General features: G+C 38.6%; 2 protein-coding genes across 2 annotated transcripts in view; one reads left to right on the plus strand and one right to left on the minus strand.

The window, feature by feature from the left end:
* The window catches only part of kdelr2a (KDEL endoplasmic reticulum protein retention receptor 2a), a 263345-nt gene extending 261753 nt beyond the window's left edge, over nt 1-1592 (plus strand). Inside the window, exon 5 of the mRNA XM_010773770.1 lies at nt 300-1592. Within this exon, the coding sequence (XP_010772072.1) occupies nt 300-334 (35 nt within the window). The 3' untranslated portion in view covers nt 335-1592. The remainder of the gene's footprint in view (nt 1-299) is intronic.
* Nucleotides 1593-2130: 538 nt separating this feature from the next.
* Nucleotides 2131-3946, minus strand: LOC104947702 (promethin). Its single transcript, XM_010773771.1, has 5 exons — nt 3829-3946; nt 3541-3695; nt 3224-3392; nt 2977-3122; nt 2131-2652 (listed from the first exon to the last, which is right to left on the minus strand). Exons 2-5 carry the CDS (start codon nt 3646-3648, stop codon nt 2593-2595), a joined length of 483 nt encoding a protein of 160 aa, XP_010772073.1. The 5' UTR covers nt 3649-3695; nt 3829-3946; the 3' UTR covers nt 2131-2592.
* Nucleotides 3947-13632: the final 9686 nt, after the last annotated feature.

Here is a 13632-nt window from a genome sequence, read left to right on the forward strand (position 1 = left end):
TTATTTAAAATATGTCATAGTCTGAATTGCCTAATTTTCCCAGTTCTTCAGATGGGTTGGACACGGTTACAGGGATGAGTTCACAAGGTTCTTTTTTGTTTCTAGTTCAATCATTTTGTGGTCAGCCTCGTGGAAATAGCTGCTTCAAAAGGGCCAACCACTTGTGGTCACTTCTGAACACAAATCGATGAACTCCCATTTGAAAGCTTCTTAAAAATGTAAACTTGATTAGCTATGGCAGCATGAACAACCACTGGCACTGATGGTTTCTGACTGTTTCTTTCTCTCTCGTCCCCCAGTACTGAAAGGCAAGAAGCTGAGCCTGCCGGCATAAAACGTAAGGAAGGAGATGGAGACTCCCAGCTGACTCAGGGGGGTGTGGAGATGACATCATGTCATCTCATGACCTACAGCGAAAAATGCCTGAGACAAAGAGCCAACTATTTGGGGGGAAAACACTAGTCTTCTTGATGATTGCTGATAGGGTAAATGCCAACAAACAGCGGAGCTGAACAAAAATCTTACCCAGTCAACGTTTGGATTTCTGTGTTCAGCATCTTGCCTTATACTTATTTTCATTGCTGTTCAATTAGGAGAAAAGGCTTTTTCTTTTTTTTTTACATGTGAGGTGTATACGCTTGTTTTTTTTTGTTTTTTTATATTGTCACAAATAGGGTAGACTCTGAAAAGTACCTTGTTTGAATTGGTAATGAAATGCACAAATGTACAGTCTTATTAAAGAGTGAGATGAAGAGGTAATGTATCGGAGTGCCTGATGAGGATTATGTCCACTTTCTCACATCTTTTTCTTTTTTTACTTGTCTGCATATACTATAATACGTGTATCTTCTCATGGAAATATTTAAGAAGCCAACAGCAACAGTTTCGCCACAAACACAAACTTGCATTTTGTAAAAACATTGATTTCTAAAATTGCATAAAACTCTGTTTTAACAATTGTCTTTAAATCTGATACATTTTGTAACCGGTTAACATTACACGATTTATAGTTTCAACTTAAGTTTAGGTAACCAATGAAATATAAAACTTAGTGCCAGCAATCTTTGGGACAAACATGTCAGTATTTTTTGAATGATGGCTATTTTGGAATTAAATCTTTTGTGTGTTTATTGATCTTCTTTCTTCAGCTTGCTGTTTAATAGACAAAAAATGCATCAATTATTCCTCAGCTTTAATATACATTTCACCAAATCTAAACAATGCTACATCACATTGTGGATGTGGATAGAGCACACATTTAGTTTCTGCCAGCATTGCACCCAGAAACACTCTTGAACACCTTCCAACAGTGACTTGTCATTTTCCTCAAGGTCGTAATCATTGAAGTCAAGAGTAAAGCAATAAGGAATATAGCTGAATAATGATAATTGACTGAGAATCGTTCAGCCCTTTGACTGGTGGTGACATTTCAATTGTTAACGGTACGTCTGGAGAGTGAACAAATGTTGGTCTGTTAAGTAGGGGGATCGCTGTGTTCAATGGGTGCATTTCTATAATTACCAACTTTGTCTTCTTTTATTTAATTTTTTTTGTGCATGATATCACCTCCATTAAAGATCTTCTGAGAATCACCTTCCAGTGTCGCTGTTTGACTTCTTAAAATCATTCAAGCAAAGATTATAAGCACACTTACACTATTGAGTTTTGGGCCAGTAGTAGTGCATCATAGCCATCATATTATATCTTTGAAAATGTGGCAGGTGTAATGGGGAGAAATACTAAAATATGACGTTTCATAATGTCTAGTAGGCACAGTTCGTTCCAATGATTCATATATATATTATTCCACCATTATTACTCATCTCAAGTTCCTTGTAATACATCAGGATATTCTCTCATTAAGAAAAAACTACATCCATAAATAAATCCAGGAAAAAAATGTGTGTGCCGTACACCAGACTTGATTTTCAGCAGATCATCAATCGCCAATAATACATTGTTTTAAATCCGTTAAGTTAATTATTTATGTCTCCATGTAATTTCACTGTTGAGGAACCGGCAAAAAAAGTTTTTCATACATTACATAACAACACCGTAGTTGTTATGAAAATAAACCTTTGAATCTTGAATCATATTTTAAAGCCAAGAATTGTCAGAAGAAGAACACACTTGTTTATCATGATGTGCATTTATTCAAAGCTTCATCACAAATCGAGCTCTTTTAAAGGTAACAGCAAACAAGTAACAGGCATGTGCATCAGATAGCTGCAGACATACATTACATACACAAGCATTTCTAAAACTGAATAAATATTCTGTGTGTATTACAGTAGGACTAATAAAGCAATATTAGTTATTACATAGTTTGGCTGTGATATGTTATACTTATATAACATGTAAACATAGAGATAATGACACATAGTACAATGTACTAATAATCTTTAGGCTTTAGACTTACAGTGACCATCAGGGAGTCTTTGTGCTTACACAATCTGTTACATACAGTACATTCAAGGGTCTCAATCCAAACCACCAAGCTTCAGTAGTGCTCATTTATGGTGCCAGTTCACAAAGCCATTTTAAACCTTTCCACATACAGTTGACAATTGAGAGAGAAGAATAATCAGGCTTTTACATGTCCTTCGTTTTTGAAGTTTTCCCCTCACTCTCCTTCTCCTGGACATCATGTTGCTGATAGGAATAAAGGACAAGAGAGAATAAATACACCGTGGGAACAATTTCACAGATAATAATATAAATGTCAGGACACTTAAATGGGAATTTTAGAAGATAGGATTACGAAACTGAAATGATTGTATTGTATCACCACATTTAACAGAAGCGCTGCATAAAGCTTTGAATGAAATGCTCAACAGGTTGTGAAGGCTGCTGTATTTGATCTTTAAGGCCGAACTTACCAAGAAAAAGGCTAATTATGGATGAAATGGTGATGTAATAAAATGTTGTGTTTGTTCTTCTTTTGTTCAAAACCCACTCCACACATCAGTACATTACCTTTGTCAGATTTGGGTTATAGCGGCTGAGGATGTTGGAGATGGTGAAATAAAGCGCATTCAAGATGAATGAAACTATGACAGAGAAGAGGGCGATGCCAGAGAGCACACACAGCAGAGTCGTCCCTCCTACAAACAACAGGAACGCTGACAGAGAGAGAAATAAGTTGAGTTTGGTTAATAAAAAGTAATGTCAGATTAGAACAGTTTAGCTTGCATAAGACAGTTATTGACATGATCAGACATACCTTCAAAGAAAACCAAACCAAGTGCAGACATGATAATGGTCACAAGAGCAAAAGAGAGGAACATTCCAACGGGAATTGCAGACATGGCACCAAACACCATCACCATGAGAGCAAAGAAAGGGTGGCTGCTCAGGTACTGCCCGATCCTTGTTTTCATCAGCTGTGCTACCTGGGAAAAAGATCAAAGCAAAATGCAGCTGTCATTTTCACTCAGCTGGAAATGAACACAGACCCCTGGGATTTGCTGACGGAAAAGCAAACATAAAGAATAAAGAACGTTCTTTTTTGACAGATGTAGTTGTTTAGTGTTGTCTTACCTTGGGGTCATCATATAAGCGTCTCAGCAGGGTGGCCCAACTCCCAAACAACGGCTGAAACTCAGTCACTCTGCTTTTGCTTTTGCTGTTGCACTGATCCATCTCCATTCACCAGACTGAGGACTTGAGGAAAACTGAGTCCGCCTGACAGCCAGCTGGTGCAATGAAAAAACAATCAAGGATCAGAGTAAACAACTTTAATGAAATAGAAGACTTTAGTTAACTACAGCATAAAACCTTTAAATACTTTACATTTCTGAAAACTGAGAACAAAGTTAAGTGACTAACCTGAATAATGTAGTTAACTTGGTCCGGTTGTCAGCTCACAACTTGTGAAACTGTGTCTTGAAGTTGTCTCCAACTCAGTAGCAACACACCCTTTATAAAAACCACCCCTTCTTCTTCTTCCTCCTCCTTCTTCCTCTGAAAGGCGTCTTTGTATTGCTGGTGCCATCTGCTGTTCACCGAACATGTTACAGCATTAGACTGAGGGCAATACTTTTCTAAAGAACTGTCTCATAATTAATATTCCAACAGATCATATCATGTGAGGATCTAGATATCATAAACATCTGGTTTTATTCTAATTAAAGTAGGCAAGATCAGTATTGGACCATACAATTGAACTTGATTAGTAAATACAAGAGAAATACTTACAAATGAATGTGATTTGTGAATTTATTTATTTATTGTAAACTTGGAAATGATATGTAATTGATTCAATAATACGGAAACTGATATTATTATTTAGATTATTGTTATTACTATTATGATACAGCATCCAAACTATTTGACCTGAGTCCATTTATAATCCCAAGTGGTCACTCTGAGAAACTGAAACACATAATGGAATTCATTGAAAGCTCACAAAGCCAAATTACTTATCAGAGATTTGTTTCATGAAAGAGGTGTCTAGGAGAAGTTTTACAAGTTTAAAAGTTGCAAGTAAGTTCTCACACATTTTTTGAGGAGCAAACACGTTGTATTATAATGATTGATATTATTAAGAGTTGTTTTCTCGTGTGGAAACGTCCTAGCATTATGGTGGCTCTAGTCTAGATACAAATATATAGATACATTTATTAGTAATTATATTATTATCCAAGCATCGTTTATGTGATGGATTTATCGGCTCTTTCCACAAGGGAGGGGTGTGTGGGGTTGTGCGCCATCTAGCATTGTGGTTGCAGGTTGCTGCCAAGTAAATACTACTTTGCTCACCCGTCCCTTTACAAGACAGCGGTTACGAGCCACCAAGTGTAACACTGCAGTAATGCAATGCAGGACCTTCCCCTCAACCAGAGGCCAACCTGACCATAACTTGAGTAATGCAATGACATTCAACTGGCAGGCAACAGCTGGGATTAAGACAGTTTCACAAGAGTGTTGGTAAAGTACGATGGCTTTCAGGTTACTTAAAAAAAAACTCCAGAAACAGTGTTCTGCCGTTAAAGCTTCTTTACAAACATGGTGGTGCAACAGAGTGGATCGGACATCTACAGTATGTACACACAAAGGCTCATTCTAAGGTAACACAATCAACAGTTCTTAGTTCAGGTGATTGTGCACTAATAAAGGTTATGAATATTATATTCAATAAACTTTATTTATAAGTGCCTTTCAAGACACACAGAGGACACAGACTATTAGGCTACATTACATTGCATTTAGCTGACGCTTTTATCCAAAGCGACTTACAATAAGTGCATTCAACCAGGAAGATACAAACTTGAAGAAAACAGAATCATATAAGTACATCAGGTTTCATAGAGCCAAAAAAATTCAAGTGCTACTCAACTGGCTTTAGATAAGCCAGCCCTTTATTAGTATATAAGTGCTTTGTTAATAGTTCTATCGCTCGAAGTGGAGTCAAAAGAGATGAGTCTTCAGTCTGCGCCAAAAGATGTGTAAGCTATCTGCTGTCCTGATTTCAATGGGGAGCTCATTCCACCATTTTGGAGCCAGGATAGCAAACCGACATGTTTTTTCTGATGGGAACTTGGGTCCCCCTCGCAGTGCGGGTGCAATGATGCAGAGCGGAGTTTAACCATGTCCTGGATGTAGGAAGGGCCAGATCCATTCGCAGCATGGTACGCAAGTACCATTGTCTTGAAGTGGATTCTAGATATGACCAGATAATACATGATGAAAGAAATATGTATGCTATATGTATAACAGTTGGAGCATTGCCCATCCTCATTGGTGTTTTACAGCGCGTACAACTACATATCTTCTGCTCCTTCTCGGGGATATTAAACATTGTCATTAAAAGACCGCTGTCACTAATTATGATGGATGTCATGGCCAGCCTTCTCTGATTCTGCCTAATTGTGCCAAAAACCACCAATCGTCTTTATTGGAAAGGTTATGAATCATCAAATGAGTTGTTTGTGATTGTAGAGGAAACTATCTCTTTTCATTTCTCTCAGGTGACTAAAACGTGGCTACTTTAGATGAAGCTAAGGTATAAAATGAGAATACTTTTTTGACTTTTCATATGAGATAAGAAGCCACCCAGCACACTCTATCCTAAAAACAAACATAAAGGAAATTACAACAGTATTTCTCTAGAGATCCAGCAGAGGGTGTTACCCAGTTTACTTCACAGCTGTCAGACTGGAACAGCTCCTTAAAAATAATGACCACACTTTCTTCCCTTCTGCTCCGTACTGCCATTAGATGGCAACAGCCAGGCTCCTCTGTGGGACTGATCAGAATATTAAATGACTGAACTTTACCACCGCCGCTGACTACTTCTTCAATCAAAGATATGAGTTTCCACGGCCACCCACAAATTAAGTTAACCCCTCAGATAGCATTAAATAAATGCAGGCACATAACTGCAAGAGAAATTGCAGTGTGATCTGTTTTGAGCTACACCAAAGAGAGACACCCCCAGGACGTGTGATGACAACTTACTGTAGGCCTATTTGGACGCTTTATAGCTGCCGGCCATAAAAATTAATCTCTCTCTTTTTGTATTGAGTACAGGGAAAGATTTGGTGAGAGAGAAACTGCTTCAACAGTACCTCTCCAGACTGCTAAACACAATGAACTCAGTAAACCAAGGCTTCTGTGTGCAATTATTTGTGCAGATAAAACAAGGACTTCCTACTAATTAACTATGTTTTCTACTATGCCGTTTTTTTACTCTTTTATTTTTCTGACTCTTACCCTCTACACACCACTTATCTTTTCTATGCTCTGGAGTTCACAACAGCCTGGTTGCTGCCATGCTCAAACACATACCCGCCCACTGCTTCACTTGATAACATACCATAGTTGGCAGTGGGATGTTTAATAGTAGACCTCAGTTACTGGTGAAAGGCTTCATCTTCTGTCAAAGCTGGGAAACATCTGGGAGAGAGTTAATTCGTTTTACATTAATGCTCTACGCAACTTACTAATTATATATATGTGGACCATTTTAAACTAGTGCATGTTGTAGGCCTATATGAGCAAACTATAAATGTATCTTAATGTTAATGGAATACATTCAATTATTGTTTCACATATACTTTACACTTGATTTCCTGTTGGACAACATAAGACGGATACAAGTTGTTAGATGGCTCCTGAGACAAATGACTCATCCCGTACCTCGACTTGAGGAGATGAGAATCGAATGTTCCTATGCCAAAGGTGCAAAGAAATATCCGAGCGTCTGAGAGCAAATTGACCATATGTCTACTGGCACGTGTCGAGACGTTCTACATATTGCAGCCATGATGTGATTGATGGGCTGTCAGTTAACTGCAATTTGCATCCGCTGATTGTAAAAACTAATCACTGCTAGAGGAGGGGCATACAAAGGTCGGAAATCTCCTGTGAATCCATGTTAACTGGTGCGTTTCCAACTGGTTCGGCCACGGAAATTATATCATGTGTGCATTATTGACGTCAGTCCCTCACGTACACACTGCAGTCAATGTCTGCTGTTTTTTATGAGAAAATAAGAGGGACATGGTGTTGTTTCTCCCCCCTTGTCACTCCTGATATCCACACTTCTCCACCACACTATCCGTGTCCATCCATCTCCCCTCTCTTTGAAGTTACAGGAGAGCACGGCCAACCTGGCAACATTAGAAAAAAAGGATTTGGAGTCTGCCCTGCATCAAATAGAACAGTCCTTGTTGTCATTGGTTGTCATTTTGCCCAATGAAGTGAAGGGGAGCTTTCAGTTCCTGTTCTCACTGGGGTGAGGAGGAGACTCAAAGGGAGCTCCCTGGAGGGTGCTAAAGGGCGCTGCGGAGGACGCGTCAGAGCCCTCCTATAGGCTTAACTACAGCAGCATGACTTCACCCACAGCACAAACAGGAGGAATGTTAACTGTTGCACTGTTCACATTAGACATTATTACAAAGATACAGCTCGCAAATAGCTAACTTAGCTAACCAGAGAAAAAGGAAACAGGGACAGTCAGCCAAGAGGCCTATCAAATCATGTATCTGCTTCTCTAAAACAACTTTGATTTTATTTATCTTCGTATAAAAATCGCAGTGTATCAATTCATCTGTTTTGGGAGTCACATGTGTGGCTTTTATTAGCGCCGCTGCCGCCATGTGATGCTCCCCCATTCTGGTGCTATGAGAGACTAGTTCTGCAGCACATTAAAAAGACCATGCAGCCAGCCTGGACCTTCACCAGACTGCAGACATACAGAGCCAAGAAATCCACAGATGATGATTGAAAAAAAAAAAACCTACATGAGAAGGCTCTTTGTTGATTCCAGCTCTTTATTCACTTCAAAATCTCCCCGAATCTGATTTGCAAATGTAACACCTGTCACTTTCACTGGATTTTAACCAACAACTAGATTTCATTTTGAGAGGAAATCAACAATCCCGCCGAGGACAGGAGGGCTCTGGATAGCCAAAAACATCATTGTTACCCATCGACTGTAGCAATCATCAGTGACACTGGTGAGAAGAGGTGCCTGAGGCAAAAGATAATAAAGGACAAAGGCCAAGCCACAGTCTCTTCCCCCTGCTGCCATTTGGCACACAATACACACGTTGTACCACGGACTACCGAACAGCTGCTTTCCCAGAGCTGTAAACTCCTTCTCTGCGAACCACCATAAAAATATTTGAATTAGTATACTGTAACTGCATTTCGTTGTACAACTCTGTGTTGTAAAATGACAATATATTATCCTTGTCACCTTGTATACCTGTTGTTTAATCCAAACATGAGGCTTCTTTTGTTAATTATCCACCTCATTTATTCAGCATGTTTTTTCAAATCCAACTATAATAAATCAACACTGCCAAAGCATAAATCCAACTTTTAATAACAAAGCAGTGTGGAATATTTCAAAGTCAGGTCAGTGGGTTTTCATAACTGCACCTGAAAGAAAAATTAACCTGAGAAGCAAAATGTTGTTGTGTTGTTTCTACTGTACTCCTCATTACATATGCATGCGGCTTCAGTGCGTTGATGGATTGCTGTTGCCTCTATTTGCTCTTGCATTTTGATACACTGCTTGAGTAATGATTAATGAGGGAGACGGCTAAAAGCTGAAGCAGGGCTAGTGACAGCTCTAGAGAGAGGAAATAATAACAAGAAGGAGAAAGAGGTCATCATTAAAGAAAGGTGATCGTAGAATATCACCCCCTCATCCATTATTTGCTACTGTCTGAGTCTGACCTGGAGGAGAGACCTTTTGACTAAATGAAGAGGAGAAAATGAATGGTGTTGCAACATAAGAGTTCCTTTGTCTCATTAAAACTGTGACCATCCTTTTTGTATTTTCCAATACTTCCCCCTGAGTAAGGCATGGTGAGTCCAATGTGCTGCAGCTTTATGTCAGCTGCTTGACTGCACTTATTAAACCTGGCTCGATCATTTTGAAGCAAGGAGAGGAACCATGCAGCCGCAGGAAAAAGAGCCTAGGATCCATCATACCTCATGGTAGAACATACTCTGATCAAACTGTTCAGTGGTGTTTCGCAAATCTTTTATGATGCAAACATTAACAAATTAGTCAGGTGCATGTGCATAATATCTGACCCACACAATACTGCCACTTCACAGGTGACCCTTTTGTGTCTGTATTTGGTTGGACTTGCAGATTGTTTGATGATCCAACCACCCCGTATCAAGCACTACTTCAACATCAAGGCGCCGTGGTTAGCTTGATGAAAGCAGAGAGGGCTGCACATTAAACAGGCAGGTTTTCAGAGCCGGCAGCTAGGGAGAAGGACGAGGTGTGATGAAAGGGGGATTAGCATGGATTCATCAAATCTCCCTATCACAGGAAAGCCATGAGTGCTACATGAAGAGACTCCGCGATTATCAGGATAAGAGCTCAGCAGGTTTGTTTGTTAAAGTCGCATTAAGTTGACAACAAAACACCAATGCGTTTATATCTTTCACAATCGGAAGGTTCAAACAGAAATGGACTTCATGTATTTAATGTTTTCCTTGACTGAGAGTTAAAAGTTAAAAGTAAATCATGTAAAAAATAAGCTGATTGGACACTAATTGATATTTGTAGTCCTAAATCCAGTTGGTTAAATAATTTAGTGTTTAGTGTTACCTTTTTAAGGAAGTAAAGCCATATAAAACTTGAAGGGGCTTTAGTGGTGCATTTCTCATAAAGTATTCATGACTCAATCACAAAAATCCTATTACCATTTAGCAAATGATAATGAAACAGTATCTATATGTATTTTCCATGTTTTAATATGCTTTACACGCAACATATTTTGCACATCGGTCAGTCCTGAGATAGAAATCACTCCTCAGATGCTTTTCCACCATCATCAACTATTTGGAGGTTCTGATATCTCCATTACAAATAAAGAAATGAGCATGTTCCGTGTTATTTTACCATGTTTTATTGAACAGCATATGTTTTGGCACTACAAAAATCAGCATTTCAGGAGTTTTTTCTGCCTACAAGATACTTTTTGCGTCCCTCAGTACCAAACTCCTGTTAAAGTACCTGCTTTGATGCGTCAACACTCCCAGTAAACATTTGTTATTTTCCACCAGCTGCAGTCCCATAACGAGGTTCAGGTTTGACACACCTGTGACTGATTCTGCAAATCCAAATTCTTACTGATGTATTTCACCGTGTCAGTTGATTGCCTGTGCACGGTGAAAATCCATTTTCGGTAATTCGTGTGGGTTTTTCTTACATGAAGGACTTGCACTTCATCAGTTGAGTATAAAGACAGCGTGCTGCCGTCTCTCCTCCCTCATTCTCCTTTATCTTTAATCTATCTCTTCTGTCTTTCTATTTTTCCCATATCTAACACTTGGTCCGGCTATACAAAAAATGATAGCAGTTATTGCTCGATAAAGAAGATGAGTTAGTATTTCAGGGAGAGACTGAGGCAATGACACAGATATCCTACATCAGCGGCAAAAGCAATAAAGATATAACCAGATCCAATTGAACAACTCGGCAATGCATTTAACCCTTTGTAAACAAAATATCAGAAACACCAATGGGCTGGAACACATATAAAATACTATGGAGTTTAGTATAAAAGCACCACAAGTGAATGACATGCAGTCATTGCAGTATTTTAATTGGATTTCTGCTATATTTGCACCCCTTTAAAACATATTTTTCATTAGCAGATTATGATTTAAACACTTAGCCCCTCATAGTGCCTCCTCAAGATTAAGTGGATGTGTTGGCACCATTACATGTTGTGGAAAAGCACAAAGTGTTTCATCTAGAACTGAAGGATTTTGTAATGCTACTGCAAGAGCAAATTCATTTGTCCCAGCGAATAAATGATAATCATAATAACTCTAGAACTTAATTTGAATTAGCTGCCTTCTGTTCACAAAGTTAACACATTTTGAGTTAGCTCCATTAAGCACATGTACTGTCATTACAGTAGCATTAAATCAAATAAATCACTGTAGTGTGAGAAGTTTGGTAGGATTTATAATCTCTCTAAGAGCAAAGACTCAGACGTAGAGGTCTGTATTGGCCAGGTTCGCAGACTCTTGAGGTTGAGCAAGAGGTATGTGTGAGACAAGAGCTGAACACACATCTTTGCTAAAAGTCTGAAATCACATCGTTGCAGTTGGTGTTACTGGGCAGCTCTCCAACCAGGTCTTACTTGATCTCAGTGCTGCTTAAGATACCATATGTTGCTCACATCTGACAAACATTTTCACAAAGTGGAATACATTGACTGTCAGTATCAATGATTATGGGGCATTAGAAGCATGGGCAATGGACCCTAAAACTGAAGCAGCCAAATGGAATACAGATATTACTAGTTATCATTTTTTTTTAAATGTGACAACCCCTCATTATGAACCGTGCAGTTTTAAGTCAGAGGACACTTTATATTTTATGCTTTTGTAATATGTATAATTTGAATATGAGTGAGAGAAAGACAGGGGAACTATGTAAAATAGACAGAATGTCATTATTTTTAAGTTTTCTCAATTTGTCGCCACTTACTGTTTGAATGTCAGTATACATTTAAAATACATGCTTTGATGTATTTTTCATTGAGCAGCACATTTTTCAATGCTATCTGCAGTATGTAAGTATGCTTCTCAATCCATGATTAAAATAACAGTTTGACAGACATATATGATAAATAACCTTGACATATATTTACAATGGTCCTTGCCTTGCAGTGATGCTGAGATGATGTAATGTTCCCTTTTTTCACTCTTTTGTTCTGCTTATTTCACTCTTAAATGCACACACCAGCCACAAGTCCATTTAAATAAATATATAAATAAATACATTTGTGCATGTGGACTCACTCAGAATCCACAACAGCCCAATCACAGCAGCAGACAGACTCATCCATCTTTATCACTGCAGCAACACCCGTAAGACTTGGCAGTAAGTGCACACACACACACACACACACACACACACACACACACACACACACACACACACACACACACACACACACACACACACACACACGTGTGAAGACAAGTCCTTCCATCTTTCTGTCTTCATTTCTCTCATTTCCTCCTTTTCTCTGCTTGTCTGCTGCATATGCTTCACATGAGAAAACGGTTCAGGGCTGATGGGACATTTATCAGACAGACCTTCTTTATATTACGGTATAGATGAGAAGTGTCAGTGACCTCAGCCTTTACAAGTGGTGATTTATTGTAAGAGGCCAGATGCCGGTTGTGTCACTGAAACAAACACATTGATCTATTTTGTTGCAGCAGGACGGTAACTGCATTGCTTGTGCAGCTTAGCTGTCAAGACTTTAATTAGTCTCACACACACGCACGCACGCACGCACGCACGGCTGACTCCCTCTTTTATCTCTGAGCTTGTGATTAGCACCTGGATTGTTACAGCTCTACAGTTGGTGCTCTAGATCAACACAGCACCGTTTCTCACTTTATATCACAGTGTATCTTCTTGAATTGTAACATAACTGTGGACACACAAACTCACACAACACACACTGTTGCCACGTAGCCAGCACTGCTGTTTGTGCTCAGCAGTGTGTTTTGGATGCTTAAAAGTCAGGTCACTGTGCAGATGTTGATTCTCAGTGATTTTCTATCGATTTTCATTTCCCGTTAGAAATTGGAGGCAAACACTCTGCCATGTAGCTCACATTTTTTTTATGCTGTGTGCAAACTGTTGGATTTGGATCAGTTTTTCTAAATGTCAGCAGGAGAGAAATTCTGTGAAAGATGTTACGTCATATTCATATTTTGTTCAGCTGTGGTTGGAATAATTTATCAAAAAGTGTGAACGTTTTCTCTTAATTTTCAAGGAAGTTTTATTTATATAAGGAATACATTTGTAGTTAGGAAATATATTCCTTATAAGAGAACTTCAAATCATAAATAAATATTATAATTTATTATCACCTTATTAATTAAAACATAGTTATTTACTCTTCAATTTACACTTGCTTTAGGTTTTTTATCCAGTTCACATGCTGGGACTAATGTTTATTTGCAAAAGTACCATTTGAACATTGTCTTCTTTTTTGTACAATTTGTTAAAAATGACAACGTTTCTACCTGAGAATATCTCAGAAATCTGAACATTCTTGGGAAGTTGTTCAGAAATGAGAATCCCTTCAACCACTTCATTTCTCTTTTCTTTAAGTCAAGAGT

Source organism: Notothenia coriiceps, unplaced genomic scaffold (genome assembly GCF_000735185.1).
Source record: "Notothenia coriiceps isolate Sejong01 unplaced genomic scaffold, NC01 NC01_scaffold00012941, whole genome shotgun sequence".
Classification (NCBI taxonomy): Eukaryota; Metazoa; Chordata; class Actinopteri; order Perciformes; family Nototheniidae; genus Notothenia; species Notothenia coriiceps.